Source organism: Lobosporangium transversale (genome assembly GCF_002105155.1).
Source record: "Lobosporangium transversale strain NRRL 3116 chromosome Unknown BCR41scaffold_10, whole genome shotgun sequence".
Lineage (NCBI taxonomy): Eukaryota > Fungi > Mortierellomycota > Mortierellomycetes > Mortierellales > Mortierellaceae > Lobosporangium > Lobosporangium transversale.
The window spans coordinates 880,985-895,722 of NW_019028988.1; the positions used below are offsets into that span (position 1 = coordinate 880,985).

Genomic DNA, 14,738 nt, shown 5'->3' on the forward strand with positions numbered 1-14,738 from the left:
GAAGTCAATAAGAAAAAAATAAAAAAAATAAAGAAAATAAAACTATCTATCGAAAGTTTTGATTAGTTTCTTTTAGAATCTCTGTTAAAGAATATAAATCACTATAAAGTAAACAGTTTATCTTGAACCAAATAATATTTCGACAAAATGGTTTGCTTCGATCTGGATCTGTAAGGGACAAAAATACACAAAAGAAAAGGAATTGAAAGAGCAAAGTTGGTGGCGTTAGTGAAACGGGTCACAAAGAGGCCTTGGTGCTAAGCCCAGTTTAGAGTGCTATAAATAGACCTAGAATCACGTGATAAAATTTAGGTCAAAGATAAGGGAAGATTTGTACATTTATATTTATGCGAATACGTTCAAGTTCAATTGATAAGGCTTGAAGCCTCAATAGAAAAGAAAGTGTCTTGACCAATAAACTGCATTGACGCGATCACACCACACACATACACCCCCACTCTTTCCCTGTTCTTTTTGTTGACTTGTTGATGGACAAATACAATATGCAATGTGCAATTTTCTCAATGTCTTTGTCACATGCCTTTTTTCCCTACATATCACATCCTGCTTAGACCTCCACTGCTTGGGCTTTTTTTTAACGCGAAGTTCTTTTTGTGCTCTGCGGGAAATAGAAATGTGAACATGTGTTGGTAAACACCATGAATATGTAATATCATTCGTTACAAGCTTTGGCCATCTCGCATCCTTCCAACAAGAACAAAAAAAAAAAAGGCAGTAACTCTCGCTCGAATATATATATGATATTAGTACGAAAAGAGGTGGTCGGGTGAGCAACGATGGGAACTCCATTTGACATGTCTTTGCAATGGACATGCAAAATGAGGGAGAAAAAAAAAAACGTCACATTAATTGCGTTGGACCGTGCGAAAAAAAGAAGGAAAAAAAAATCAGTCTAAAATTTTCCATCGCATTGTCGCTATTTCTTTTTCCCTCTATCACATCCTATCTCTTTCCTGTTCGTTCCTCAATCGTTTCCATTCTGTCTGCAACCATCTTTGAAGGAATATGAAAATAAATAAAATAAAAAAAATGTTGGAAGTCCTTTTTATATATTTTATTTACAAAAAATCAGCTGAATTTTTGGTTGCAATAATAGAATTTTTTTTTTTTTTAGAATTGCGAGAATACCCACTATTTACAAATTAAAGTCCAAAGAGTGTGTGGATTTTTAGTTCTCCTTCTTAACCTCCTTCTTGCCACCGCTCTTGAGGTAGGCAAAGCCCGCGCCGAAGATGGCGGCAGCGACAGCAGCGTCAGAGGCATCCTCCTTGTTCTCCAACAACTTAATCCTATCTTTGTGCTCGTTGACAATCTGAGTTTCACCCTGGACCTCGGGGCCGCTAGACGCAGGGGCCTGTTGACCAGCACTGAGGATGCTGATGGTCAAGGAAACAGCTCCATGCGGCTTGGATTCGTCATCATAGACCTCAAATTTACCCCTGTAAGAGCCGCCGGCCGAAATGACCTGACGCAAAGGGATAGCGCCGTAACCAATGACGGCATCAGCGAGCTTCTCCTGGTCGAGGATCTCGACGTACAAGTAATGGTGCTCGTTGGGCTCATAGTCATTGAGGATAATCTCCTCGTTCCACTCGGGGTTCTTTCCTGCGTTCTTCTTGACAGAGGTCTTCTTGAAAGAGTTCTTCTTTTCGAAATCCAAGCTGACTTGGAGATAGGGGTCGTTCTTACCGAAGTTCTGTTAAACATGACCGACAAACAAATGAAAATAGAAATAAGTGTTACTTGTCAGTCCATGTTACAAAAGTCCAAAAAGACGCGTGTGAAATTAGAAGAAAAAATTGAAACAATGAACTAAGAAGGGGTCCGTACCTCAACATCGCGCAAGCCTTCGGCGGAGTGAACTTTGATATGGATGGAAGACATGGTTGGTTATGAGTAAAAGATTTGGCTGGGGGGAAAAAGAAGAGTAGTGTTATGTGTTGCTTGTTGAAGAGGAAAAGCGTGAAGAAGAAAAAAAAAAAAAAAAGGAAGAAAATTGGGGAAAGGGCGGAGGTTTATATAGAAAAATGAAGGACATGTACGGATGAATAAGAGTCGAGGCACTAGAGGAATGACGCGAGGGCCATAGGAAGTGGGAACATAATGAGAACAAGAGGCTGAATTTGGTGCAATGGTTCATTGGTTCAATGGTTCCATAGTCTTCACGTATATAGAATCAATAGTACATGCATATCATGCGTGTTAATGTCAGTGACAGATTGCATAATCATAATCGTCCAAAAATGAGGGAATAAGTTATACATATTTTTATTTATTATTTACTTTATTCAAAGAATATTTCTGTATTAAAATATTGAACTCTAAATTTTTAGGACTGGGGACCGGTCATTACTCCATTGCTTTGAGAATTGACTCCATGCTTCTGCCAAACTTCATTCCAATAGACACACAGCCCATATTCTTTGCTGGGGAGGTGTGCCCGTCACCAGAGTACGATATTCTCGAGGAAGAAAACGAATTAGGTGACAGCAAGGGGTCTGCAATTGGCGATAATCATTTTGAACAATCCAAAAGCAGAAGAATATGCGGAGAATCGAACGAATTAAAAGTCTGGGGCAACAGATTCTCTATTCTTTTTTTTTTTTTTAAAAAAAAAAAAAAAAAAAAAAAAAAAAACTCTTGATTGGAATGGACTCTACGTGGCCCACTGGGGATACAATGGGGTTTCTAGAGAGGCGAAGGAGGAGGGCCCCTTGTTTTAAAGCCCTTAATACCATGAATAAATGAAGTTCCCAGGCCTTAAAGTTCATTTCTTTCTCTCCACTGATTTGTCCATCTTGTGCTTAAGCAAGATCGTCATCAAATCATTGAAAGCTAGCTCTAGTCTCTCGCATACATACAAGAAAGCTATACTCGTCCGTTCGGGATTGGATTCGATCAAGGTGTTTTATGAAATACTCAAGAGCAACTCTCATGAAGGAATCATTAGAACCCAATTAGAAGTAAGATAAAAGTTTAGAGTCAAGCGAAGCACAAATGGAATATACAACCCATAGGCGAATTGCTGGTGATACTTTTACACCATGCGTGAGACTGTCATAAAAGCAATGATGCGAGAGGAAAAAAGGGATAAAGAAAAAAAGGAAGCCACCATCGAGCAGACATCACAATTAGTACAGCTGGAGAGAATACAAGTATCAAGGAAAGATAATTCGAATCCTGGGTTTGGGGTTCAAGTACAAAAGCACAGGTGCTTTCCCCTCGGAAAAGACAAGCAACTTTCAGTATTCACGTGTGTTTTTTTTTTTTTTTTTTTTTTTTTTTTTTTGGAGTCGTATTTGCATCAAACAAGAGGAGCGGCAACACGTTGTCCGTCTACAATGTCTAGTGGACAAACACAGTTCATATATTTATACCAAGCAAGCATCGCTTTCGAATGCAACTTTATTTAATTCTAAAACCAGACATTATACTGGAGCCGGCTTTGCTTTGGAAATAAGATAATGCTATATAGTGTAAGGATCTAGTCGAGAATGAACGCATACTGAGTGGGTTAGTTTATTATTCATCCAAGTAATAAGCACTTCTCAACTAGTCAATAAAGGAAAACATTTAACCCCATCGGAATGGTTGACGTAGAGAAGATAATCTGATTTTTGACATTGACATAAATTAGAAAAAAAGACTATCAACAGACTATATACCTATGCCAACCATAACTTTATTGTCATCATTCCTCAACGTTCCATACAATTCCTACCACTTCAATGACTGTGGAGAAGCCGTCTATGCTCTACATGTACATTCCTGGAGACAGTTGTCGTGTCCGGTTTGTGTCTCTTCAAGGCCTGACCATTATTACAAAGCAAAATTAACATGACTTTATGCATTTGAGTTATCCATGATAGTCAGCATTGGCCTGCTTAAAGAGTAAGCGAGAGAGGGAAGAAAAAGAAATAAATATTATTGCCCTTGAGCTTGTAGAAGGATAAGGATTAGTCTAAGGGTATTTTACACCATCGTTTACTCTTTTAATTACAAATAGTTTAGTTTAGAATCTCGAGTATCAACAAAAAGATGGAGTATGTACGTACACGTACAGTCACCTGAAACAAAGATTGGACAAAAAAATAAAATATTGAAATAGTTACGTAGGGAAGCGTTTCCTTCAATCTCTTTCCTTCCTGTTTTTCACATACAAACAGCTTGAGTAAACCACCATGGCGAGACACTTAGACATTGAGAATAAAGGTATCATCGTTGGAATACACCTCGTGGGCATGAAGGCTGCGGAAATCGCATTGCAACGCGGTGTACCCCGAACCTCTGTTATTAATATTATCAGGGTGTACCAAGAAAGAGGCACCACTGCTTGCACTCCGATCCCAGGACGGCCCAAAGTACTAAGTGAACGGGACCTCAGGAGCATCGTTCGCCATACTAAGCAGAATAGAAGGTGTACTCTTAATGATATCACTAACCAATTGCCGAACAAAGTTTGCGAGAGGACAGTTGCGAAGGCATTGCATTCATTGGGTATTTTCAGCCGGATTGCAGTAAAAAAACCATTCTTAAAAGAAGGACATATAAAAAGGAGGCTGCAGTTTGTCAAAAAATATATGAGTTGGTCCATGGAAGACTGGAATCGGGTAGTTTGGACTGACGAATCATCATTTGAAGTTGGTGAGCATTTTCGTCAAATAAGAGTTTGGCGTAAAGTAGAGGAAAAGTACGATCATGATTGCCTCGCACCCACTTTCAAAAGTGGTAGAACAACTCTGATGGTCTGGGGGGCGTTCACAGCAACCAGAAAGTCTCGGTTGGTTGTATTTGAAAGAGGTCGTAAAGATGGACGGTGTTTCGTGGAAGATGTATATCAAGGCGAGCTAGCCAGATTTATGGCTGAGGTAGAGGATGGCATACTTATGGAGGATAATGCTCCAGTTCATACTTGTAAGATTGCAAAAGAATGGCGCGAAAAAAACAGCATCCCGAGGATTCCAGACTGGCCTTCATGCTCCCCAGATTTGAACCCTATTGAACATGTATGGTCACTTCTTGCGGATGCACTCGATAGGCGCGCTAAAGGGCCAAGAGATCTTCCCACTCTCACACGGGCTCTTATCGAAGAGTGGAATAATTTACCGCAAGAGAGGCTGGCCAGCCTTGTCGCTACCATGCCCGAAAGGCTGGAAGAAGTGAATGGGGTCGATGGTAGGAACACTCACTATTGAACCTACATGGCACTTTTGCTACTCTAACAATGCCGTCTTCAAAACCCCAATAAATAACAGTATTGACCTCTTTAGTGAGCATGTAAAATTTCATGTGTATTGATGAAGTCTTTATGTATGTTGCATATGAGCTGTTTGTCCAGGTTGTTCAAAAAAAAATCAAGAAAATCCATTTTGTCCAAACTTTATTTCAGGTGACTGTACATACACAGAGGAGCTGCTAACGTTTAATGAATAATCTCACAGACCTAAAAGCATTTTTTTTTTTTTTTTTTTGACAAGAGCCATTAAATCAAGGCAAAGAGGGCTTATATTACAAAACTGTGCAACGTTAAAAAAAAAAAAAAAAAAAAAAAAAAGCCAGCGGCAGGCAGCTTTTCCCTTTTCATGTTTTAAAGACCAGCTTTATTATTGTTATGAAAGGATGTTAGATTGCTATGGTAATTTTTGATAGATACAAATAATAAGGAAAAAAAAAAAAGTAAAAAGTCACCCCCCAGAAACTCTTTGCTGGTTTTTTGTTGCTTAAATACATTTTCTCCCTATTTTTTTTTTTTTTTAAAAAAAAGAGTGCATCCCAGATACACACCTTTTTTTTTTTTTTTTTTTTTTTTTTTTGTTATTGATATTATAATGTAGTTGATAACATTTAGTTCAAAGGAACAACCTGTCTCTTGAGTTGCCTTGGAGGAACAGTGACAGTGATGGGCTTGCGAGCATCAAAGTATTGCTTGCCCCAGTTGCCACCCGAGACAGCCCTCTCAGGAATGTAAGGGCTACCGGCACCATAGTTGGCAAAGAGAGGAGCAACCCCTGAGAGAGATCCACCGTTGGTTCCCTGGATAACGATATCAGCACAGCTCGAGTACAACTCACGGTTGCCCTCGTTGTTGTTCCAGAGCCAGTTGAGGACAGCGGGACCCGAGGGAGCATTGGCTGGGATCCTCACTGGGAGGGAGAAAGTGCTGCCAGCAGGAGCGTTAGCAAGGCAGTCTTGGAAGTGATCTTGGATAACCTATAATATATGGACGATCCATACCAAACCATCATGAATTAAGGAAACGTGACATGAAATGAAAGAAAAAAAAAAAAAAAAAATAGTTAGAAAGAGCTCAATGTCAAGATAGATTAAATTGCAAAGAAAGGTAAAGAAAAAGTAAATAGACAAGGCAGAAGAAAAAGAAATCACTTACAACCCAGGTTTTGCCGTTGTCATAGGAAAGAGCCCATTGGCAGCTATATCATCGCATGGGATCAAAAGGCGAGAGCAAGAGTGAGTTACCTTATTTTCATTATAAAAATAATAAAAGATTTACTAGGCATGTTATCTTTTATGTATATACCTTCCTCCCCTGTGGTTAACATCAACATCCATCTTGGCGGGAATAGTGGAACCAGCCTGGAAAGTGGGGCGGACACCAGCAAATGAGCTGGAGTGCTTGCAGATGGGGTCTGAAATGTGGTTCTATATTGTAGAGAAGAAAAAAAAAAATTGAGGTACAATTAAATACTTTATCCATACAGGAGGATATAGGTCTCGAATAACGCGATATAAAAGAAATTTTTTTTAAAAAAAAAAAAATACATACGTAGGTACCAACGGGAGATTGAACATCGTAGTCAACCTCGCCCCATTGGTTGTCGTTGGGCTTAGGGCACTCAGAGTAAGGGGCCTTACGAGGGCATGGGTAACGGAAGGAGATGTGAGCATCGGCGACCAAGGCCATGGAGGACAAAGCCAAAAGAGCAGCAGAGGCAAGAAGCTTCATGTTTTTGGAATGAATAAAGTAGAAAAGGGAAACAGAGGGAGAGAAGAGGAAGTTTGTCCGGGATGAGCTTGAACAGAATTGTTGAAGATCAGAAAGGGGGATGGTTGTATGGGTGGGGGTCTTTTATAGGAATTAGCTAGGCCTGATTTTTTTTTTTTTTTTTTTTGTTTTGTTTTTTAGGCAATGCTCAATGTAGATCAACTAAATGATGGCGGGTATGCCGCTCGCTCTGTATACAGAACAGATAAGAATGTTGAAAGGTGCAATGAAGGAATGAATAATTTAATGAAGTATGTAGTAAAATAAATGAATGTTTCTCTGCAATGTAATATGAGATAATATCAATCTATGCAGAATGATATTAAAAACATAAATCCCACGAGATGAAGTCGATGGCGCACCATAGTATGCTTTTGTTTAGGGTGGAGAGATCTTTCGGATTTTTGTTTTATTTTATTCTATTTTATATTATATTATTTTAATTCGAATTGTTTGTTGTGGTTATGTTGTCAGGTCAAAAGGTCCATGGGGTAGAAAGACAATCGCGCATAATCAGTTCACTATCTTGTCCGACAACCTGCCAGCTTTAATCCAGATTGGATGGAGAGAGTGTTTTGGTTAGCCGTTTGTTTGTTTGGTTGATTGGTGATGCTATATGGGCATGGCCATGAAGTAAAATAAACAAAGATATAACTTTTTTTTTTTTTTTTTTTTTTTTTACTTTCAAGTCCACAATGAATGAATGGAGGGTCAACAAAGTGAGAGAACGATATATTTTTTTTTTTATTTTTACAAACATTTTTTTCTCAAGAAAAGAAAAAAAGTGAATGTAAATTGTGCTTCGATTTCATTAAAGTGCCTTTCGCTGTAAGCATATAGTCTACCCTCCATTCTTTATGAAAGACGAATACATGTTCAAAGTGTGACGATCGTTTCCAAGTAAAGCATAGCCTAGATTACAGTAATGAAAAAAGAAATTAGGTGTGCTCTCAAGATCCGTGTCAGTCTATAACGTCGGAGGAAAAAAAAAAAGAAGAGAATGAAGGAGAAGGGCACTTGGTTATTCAAGACTGTTACAAGCTTACTCTAATGGCTAAAGGGCTAACATGTAGGTTAGTGGAATGGGAAGAGAGAGAGAGAGAGAGAGAGAGAGAAAAGGAGGAGGGAGGCAGATGGAGGAGGAGGGGGGATTGACAGTAGAAACCCAATCATCCAAAAGCTTGTTTGTGCCTGAATTGTTTGTGCAACAATGAACATTTCACACCTCTCAAGAGCATTTGCAGTTAGTGTTTCGCTGCATACTTTTCACACAGACAAAGTAAACACACTAACAACAAGATGCAATGTCATTGGATCCATCCGCACGATTAGATCAACGATTACTCCGTCTCTTTGAGCCGTGGGATACACAAAAACAAGCGCTGACCAACAATCAGAGGCTCAAAGAGAAATGCATGATAAAAAAAAAGGGGAAGAGGGGGAAGGAATCAGGGTCCATTCTTTAAAATACTCAATATTCATTGGCTTGGCCATTAATTTACATTTATTGCATTATTGAAATCAGACAAAAAAATAAAAAAGTTTGATCGTTATCGTGTGCTCTGTTTCTGTTGTCATCATCCTTCCCATAATCATATTAATCATATCCATTCTACATTTATATAAACATATAAAATATATATGACATGTATACATCATAGATAACACTCATCTCGCAACATAACATCTGGTTCTACAGGTTAAAACGGCTTAATTATATATGCACCACATATTGAAGGATCATACCACGGAACATTGGGATAATTATATATGGCAATCGAAACCATTTTTATCTAATAATTATAATAATTATAATGACGCATGCTCTCGTTTCCTCTCCTTCATCTTTTGTTTTCCTATTATACACCAAGGATTGTGGTCCTAATGGACATTTCGGCCATTTTGAGATGTCTCTCCTCATTTTTTGTTTTTATTTCTTATTATTGTATATTACTATTATTACAGTTATTACAATTATTTTTTACTCGGGTTCTTGACAAAAGGGTTTGGAATTTGAAATAAAGAAGGGAAAAAAAAAAAAAAAAAACGCGCGTAAACAACAGCATGGACATGTGTTTCATATCATCACTAAAGCAGGAAAAAAACAGAAAAAAAAAAACAATGACGGTCTCAAGAAGGCATTTTTTTTTTGTCTGTCCTTTGTCCATTCTCATATCCAGTCAAGAGTTTTCAGTGGTCAAAAAGAGAAAAAAGGCCAATGCTCTCTTATCTTTTTCCTCCCCGTTTCATCCTTCTGAACCACTGAAGAGACACGAAAGAAGAAGAAGAAGAAAGAAGAAGAGGAAGAAAGAACCATTCTCGTTTTCTTTATCAAACCTTGGCGCATGACTATGACCATGACCTTTTTTTTTTTTTCCTTTTTCCTTTTAGTCCGTAAGCAACCTTTTCATCTTATCCTCTCACCTTTTTTAATGCTCATGTCGATTGATTGGTTTTCTCCAAAGACTTGAAGGCACTTTTTTTTTTTTTTTTTTTTTTTTTTTTTTCTTCCACAAGTGCAGACTGCACATGTTTCTGTGGATCAAGAAAACGATTGGAAAAACTTTTATGATTTATACTCTTTTTATCTTTCTTTTATCTCTTATTAAAATAGAGAAATCAAGCTCTATCTGCGTCTTTTAATCGCTCTCACATTTGTTAATCTCCGTTTGTAATTTTTTGTCCTTCTCTCTCATCTCCTTCTCATCCTCCTCACTCCCACTGCATTGGACAATGATCGCTTGATTTGGATTGATTATATCCCCATGAGAAGCATAAGAGCATAAAACGCCGATTACAGAGAAATGAAAGGAACAAATAAACAAGACTCCCAGGCAAAAGTGTTTACACGATAATAACAAAGAACAACAGGATTCTTTCTTCTTCTTCTTCTTCTTCTTCTTCTTCTTCTTCTTCTTCAGGCATGGTCATCATACTTAAAAGAGATTGGATTTATTTATTCTAGTCACTATCAGAGTCTGACCAAGTATCTTGATCAGCAAGAGCTTGCAATGCATTGTTGCGGTCAATATTTTTGGGCGACCATACAAGAATGTCGTGGTCATTTCCTGCACTGTATATCTCCTAACACATCGTAAACAAGCATAAACAAGCAACGAAGCAAAGCAGATGATCGGACCAAAAAAAAAAAAAAAAAAAAAAAAAAAAAAAAAACATCGTCAATGAGCTAAAAACGCGTGTGGTCAATGTTATTGCTTCCATTGGGTATACTCGAATATGTTTTCTTTCTTATCGCCAGTGCACGCAGGGCTGTTGTTGTCACATTGTGGCATTTTTTTCTTTTTGCTTTCGCTTACCTGTGTCCTTGGTCTCCATGCAAGGGCAGTGACACGGCCATAAGATCCTGTCAGCCGCTTGACAAGTGACCCATCCATCAAATCAAACATCAAAATCGACCGATCATCTGATGGATGGAATACATAATACGACGATGGAGGAGCCACAGAAAGAGGCGAAATGAGCGGTGATAGATTATGAACGAACTGATTTCGGATCATTGTGCCATAGTTGGTAAGGGTATTTTGGCCTGTATATAAATTCCAAAGTCGCATCTTGTCATCATGCCCTGTCGTCACGAGATATAGTCCATCTGGTGTAAAACTGACCCCATTGACAGCTCTCGTATGAGCTGAATTACTTTCTGCGAGAGGAGGCGAGGCGCTGTTGTGTAGGTCTAATGAGCATAAACATGAACTTGATTTTCGAATGTCCCATAGCCTCACAGTCGTATCGGTACTGAAGAAAAGGTTATTATAAACATCTTTATAAAAAAAAACCTCGTGTCGCTGATTTTATCTGATTTAGATAGACCATAGCGATGAGAAGAAGAAAAAGAATGATATATTACCTTCCCGATGCCAATAAATAATCGTGACGAGGAGACCATTCAACGCTCAAAACTGTTCCTCTATGTCCTGAAAGAGAATGTGTATATGCACCAGTTTTCAAATCGCATAGTCGTATCCGTGGGTCAGCTGATGCGGCTATAGTATATCCGAAAAAAAAAAAAAAAAAAAAAAAGCGCTTAATTTTTAACTCTCCATGAGCTCTTATCACCGCTTTTACTCAATCGAAATAGACCACCTACTTGCTATGAGTCCATGAGTCGCTTTTGAAGACATGGCATGACTATAGACCTTGTTTGCCAAGTCAAATGTGCAAGCAACCTATTGAAGAATAAAAAAAAAGATTAGACAAATCCCTTTATGTATATGCGGAGGTAATTCCAAATGGTCAATTGAGCAAGAGGGAATAAGAGGGGAGTAAAGATCTGTTATAGCCCTACTTCCATTGCATTGGTATCCCACACTTTAATAGTACTATCAAACGATGATGTGGTGAACATGCCATTATCAAATGGATACCATCTCACGCGTGAAACCCCTCCTCTGTGCCCATCATCGCTCCTAAAATAAAAATAGAAATAAAATAAAGCCGGGTTAACGTTTTCTTCACAATTTGTTTTGCAGTACAAATACTCTCGTCTTTATTAACATTTTATTTTATATGTTTTAGTACCTGTTGACGGAGGCAATACTCTTGATGATCCGGCGCTCTTCTCGCTCGGATTCATCTAGGTCATAGACATGGATACTGCCATCGCCTCCGCCCGAAATCAAACTAGATCAACCCAGACGGAAAACCCAAGAAAAATTAAGCAATTGAAAAAAAAAAAAAAAAAAAAAAAAAAAGGCCTTTTCTCTTTCCTTACTATCTAGCTTCGGCCTCTTCTATGTCAATGGTATTAACTGCTCCGGTATGCGCCCGTTCAATAGAAGTGGAGGGATCGAGCACAATATCTGTTATTCGTTTGTTGAGAAATCTCTTCTGAAAGACGTCTGGACGGACAAGACCCAACTCCAACTGAAAGAATGAGTTCTTGACGTGACCAACATTGCAACGAATGCGACGACTGTTCATGGTGAAAGAGTGTGGGAAATATATATATATATATGTATATGTCGTTATTTTAAAGGGTAACCACACGTTAAATGGAAGAGACAAAGAGGGGAGAGAGGGGTTGTTCTTTTCAATGAAGCAATGAAGTTTAATGAGTAATGCAAAGTTGGTGGCAAACGCAGCAAATAAAAAAAATGATGCGAGAAAGATTAAAAAGCCGTCACAATGATCACTGTCAAACTTTGCCGTGAGAGATTTTTTTTTTTTTTTTTCTTTTTTTTTTTTTTTTCTTTCATTCAACCTCAACAATTAAAAATCAACTGAACATCATGACAGGAACTAAAATTGCGCCTCCTCCTATTGTAGACGCCGCCGGAGGTATTATTAGTCTCGACAATTTATATTGTTGTCCACAATTGATAAGAAAGAAGTCTTCTTACTTCAAAGCTCAGGAGACAGGATTTAGACTTTAACAACCGGTCATTTCGTTAAATCTTTATTAGACACAATCGGAAACACGCCTATTGTTCGTCTAAGATCTATTGGTAACAAGCATCAAGGTAAAGGAAAACATCAAGGACACATGAATTGGACCTTCTTATTTTGCTTTAAAAATATGAAACATAACGGATTATGTTTTTTTTTTTTTTTTTTTTTTTTTTTTGTTTATTTTATTGTGAATAGTCGACCTTCTTGCCAAAACCGAATTCAGTAACCCAAGCGGATCGATCAAGGATCGTGTGGCGCAGAGGATCCTTGAAAACTTGAAGGCCGCTAATAAACTCAAGGACAGCAGTGATAGCAACAGCAACGATAATAATAACAATAATAACGATGGCACTTCAACTACAACATTGGTAGTCCCCAGCAGTGGTAATTTGATTATCAGTTTAGCCCTTTTAGCACCTAAACATGGACACTATAAAGTCATTGGCCTCGTCCCCGAGCGTACCAGTCAGGATAGAATGCAATTGCTCAAATCATTGAATGTGGAGATCGTTCGTACACCCATTGAAGCCCATGTTGACTCTCCAGAATCTCAATTCGCTATCGCTAAAAAGATTGCAGCGGACCTCCCAAATGCTATTTTGGTGGATGAGGTAGGTATACACATATAATGATATTCAAATCATAATGTCAACATGGTTTGATGATAAGGAACATTACAATAATGGCTTAATGTTTTTTTCTTTCTTTAGTTTACAGATGGTGCAAATGCTCAAGTCCATAGCCAGGTGACAGCTGAGGAGATTCTTGTCCAGGTAATTATTCAAAAAAAAAAAAAAAAAAAAAAAAAACTTTTTACTTGCTCAAAAATGACTGTTTTTATCTCTAATACATCTACATTTGCGTATATGTGTGTATGCCGCTAGACTGAGGGCCGTTTGGATATCCTTGTTGTTGGTGTAGAAACTGGTGGCACAATCACAGGACTGGCTAGGACCCTGAAAGCCAGGATTCCTGAATTAAAGATCGTAGGAGTCGAGCCAGAGCATTCATCAATCCAGGATGGGGTCGTCAAGAGTGGTGCATGGAAGGTTGAGGATATCGGTGGCAACTTTACGCCTTCCATTCTGGATAAGAGTCTTGTTGATACATGGATCCAGGTGTCTGATCAGGAATCTTATTCGACTGCACGACGACTTATCCGTGAGGATGGTGTATTCTGCGGTAAATGATCCACTGGTCAAAGGGGTTTTTTTTCTTTTCTTTGATGAAGATAGAAAAAGGAGAGAAAGAGAAAGGTAGAAAGGGTTTTCTAATATTTTTTCAAGCTGTGTTAAAAAATTAGGCCCTTCATCTGGAAGTGTCGTTGCGGCCGCATTACGGTACTCTCAAGGACTCGGTAACAACACTAGTGATGCTTCAGATCAGAGGCCACGTATTCTTACAATCTTGAACGATACTGCACGCAACTATTCTTCAACACTTTTGTCGGACGACTGGTTATTGGAACATGATTTGATGGATGAGGCTATGGCTCGATCGGTTGCTTATCATCGCCATGAGAAGTATCGTGCTGCGAGTGTGGAGGAACTTCAGCTACCTGCAGCAGTGACAGTCCCTCCGACGTCGACGGTCGGTTATGCATTGGATCTGATGTTGACTCGCGAGTTCTCACAATTGCCTGTCATCAACCCAACGAATCGGAAATTGATGGGGTACATTTCGTTGACTGCTCTGACCACAGCTATGGAGGATGGTCGTGCCAAGGAATCTGACCTGGTCTCCAAATGGATGTATTCTTTCAAGAAGAAAGGCAAAGGCGGCTCTCACGCGTACGTATCATTCTTTCTCTTTTACTCTCTCTTTTTTATGCCTAAAAAAAAAAAAAAAAAAAAAAAAAAAAAAAAAGCTCACTCTTGCAAATCCATTATATTTGTTGATGCTTATTTAGATATGAAACTATCACTCCAAATACTCCGCTTGCAGACTTGTCAAAGTTCTTTGAGAAGCACTCGTTTGCTGTTGTGACAGATGATGATCGTCGCTGGTGCTTGGGAGTTGCCACCAAATACGACTTGATGACCTTTTTGAACCGTCGTCAGAGCAGCGGAAGAGCATTTTAAATAGTTTTCCAGGACAAAATAAAATGAAATAGAAAAAAAAAAAAAAAAAAAAAGAAAAAAAAAATTACCATTCGATCCCATATATCTAGTCCATTAACTGGATGGCCTCCCGATCAGGCTATGCCTCTTTATAAACTCAAGTTGAATCATTATTAGTCCTGTGTTTTAACAGTTTACAATTTCATTACATCTCCTGCTGTTCTCCGTATGGACCTTAAGAATGG

The 14,738-nt window shown here is 38.5% G+C and overlaps 4 protein-coding genes across 4 annotated transcripts; 1 reads left to right on the plus strand and 3 right to left on the minus strand.

Annotated features, from left to right (window-relative positions):
- Positions 1 to 1,116: 1,116 nt before the first annotated feature.
- BCR41DRAFT_349906 (C2 domain-containing protein) lies at positions 1,117 to 1,986 on the minus strand. The gene is made up of 2 exons (XM_022023563.1): positions 1,852 to 1,986; positions 1,117 to 1,717 (listed from the first exon to the last, which is right to left on the minus strand). Exons 1-2 carry the CDS (start codon positions 1,903 to 1,905, stop codon positions 1,190 to 1,192), a joined length of 582 nt encoding a protein of 193 aa, XP_021883474.1. The 5' UTR covers positions 1,906 to 1,986; the 3' UTR covers positions 1,117 to 1,189.
- Positions 1,987 to 5,837: 3,851 nt separating this feature from the next.
- BCR41DRAFT_420662 (hypothetical protein) lies at positions 5,838 to 7,064 on the minus strand. The gene is made up of 4 exons (XM_022029923.1): positions 6,806 to 7,064; positions 6,560 to 6,681; positions 6,410 to 6,452; positions 5,838 to 6,231 (listed from the first exon to the last, which is right to left on the minus strand). Exons 1-4 carry the CDS (start codon positions 6,983 to 6,985, stop codon positions 5,866 to 5,868), a joined length of 711 nt encoding a protein of 236 aa, XP_021883475.1. The 5' UTR covers positions 6,986 to 7,064; the 3' UTR covers positions 5,838 to 5,865.
- A 2,914-nt stretch (positions 7,065 to 9,978) lies between these two features.
- BCR41DRAFT_334277 (WD40-repeat-containing domain protein) lies at positions 9,979 to 12,083 on the minus strand. Its single transcript, XM_022021921.1, has 7 exons — positions 11,757 to 12,083; positions 11,564 to 11,665; positions 11,331 to 11,451; positions 11,133 to 11,211; positions 10,893 to 11,028; positions 10,342 to 10,780; positions 9,979 to 10,108 (listed from the first exon to the last, which is right to left on the minus strand). Exons 1-7 carry the CDS (start codon positions 11,963 to 11,965, stop codon positions 9,986 to 9,988), a joined length of 1,209 nt encoding a protein of 402 aa, XP_021883476.1. The 5' UTR covers positions 11,966 to 12,083; the 3' UTR covers positions 9,979 to 9,985.
- Positions 12,084 to 12,248: 165 nt separating this feature from the next.
- BCR41DRAFT_349912 (tryptophan synthase beta subunit-like PLP-dependent enzyme) lies at positions 12,249 to 14,529 on the plus strand. The gene is made up of 7 exons (XM_022023564.1): positions 12,249 to 12,322; positions 12,448 to 12,504; positions 12,629 to 13,044; positions 13,144 to 13,206; positions 13,318 to 13,615; positions 13,737 to 14,223; positions 14,343 to 14,529. The coding sequence occupies exons 1-7, from the start codon at positions 12,274 to 12,276 to the stop codon at positions 14,512 to 14,514; spliced, it is 1,542 nt and encodes a 513-aa protein (XP_021883477.1). The 5' UTR covers positions 12,249 to 12,273; the 3' UTR covers positions 14,515 to 14,529.
- Positions 14,530 to 14,738: the final 209 nt, after the last annotated feature.

Coding starts and splice junctions, on each gene's coding strand:
- BCR41DRAFT_349906 (XM_022023563.1), bottom strand. CDS start 1,905: ATGTCTTCCATCCATATCAAAGTTCACTCCGCCGAAGGCTTGCGCGAT. Junction 1,718..1,851: donor AAGGCTTGCGCGATGTTGAG/GTACGGACCCCT, acceptor CATGTTTAACAG/AACTTCGGTAAGAACGACCC.
- BCR41DRAFT_420662 (XM_022029923.1), bottom strand. CDS start 6,985: ATGAAGCTTCTTGCCTCTGCTGCTCTTTTGGCTTTGTCCTCCATGGCC. Junction 6,682..6,805: donor AATCTCCCGTTGGTACCTAC/GTATGTATTTTT, acceptor TCTACAATATAG/AACCACATTTCAGACCCCAT. Junction 6,232..6,409: donor ACAACGGCAAAACCTGGGTT/GTAAGTGATTTC, acceptor CATATATTATAG/GTTATCCAAGATCACTTCCA.
- BCR41DRAFT_334277 (XM_022021921.1), bottom strand. CDS start 11,965: ATGAACAGTCGTCGCATTCGTTGCAATGTTGGTCACGTCAAGAACTCA. Junction 11,666..11,756: donor GAAGAGGCCGAAGCTAGATA/GTAAGGAAAGAG, acceptor GGGTTGATCTAG/TTTGATTTCGGGCGGAGGCG. Junction 11,029..11,132: donor GACTCATGGACTCATAGCAA/GTAGGTGGTCTA, acceptor GATATACTATAG/CCGCATCAGCTGACCCACGG.
- BCR41DRAFT_349912 (XM_022023564.1), top strand. CDS start 12,274: ATGACAGGAACTAAAATTGCGCCTCCTCCTATTGTAGACGCCGCCGGA. Junction 13,207..13,317: donor CTGAGGAGATTCTTGTCCAG/GTAATTATTCAA, acceptor GTATGCCGCTAG/ACTGAGGGCCGTTTGGATAT. Junction 13,616..13,736: donor TGAGGATGGTGTATTCTGCG/GTAAATGATCCA, acceptor TTAAAAAATTAG/GCCCTTCATCTGGAAGTGTC.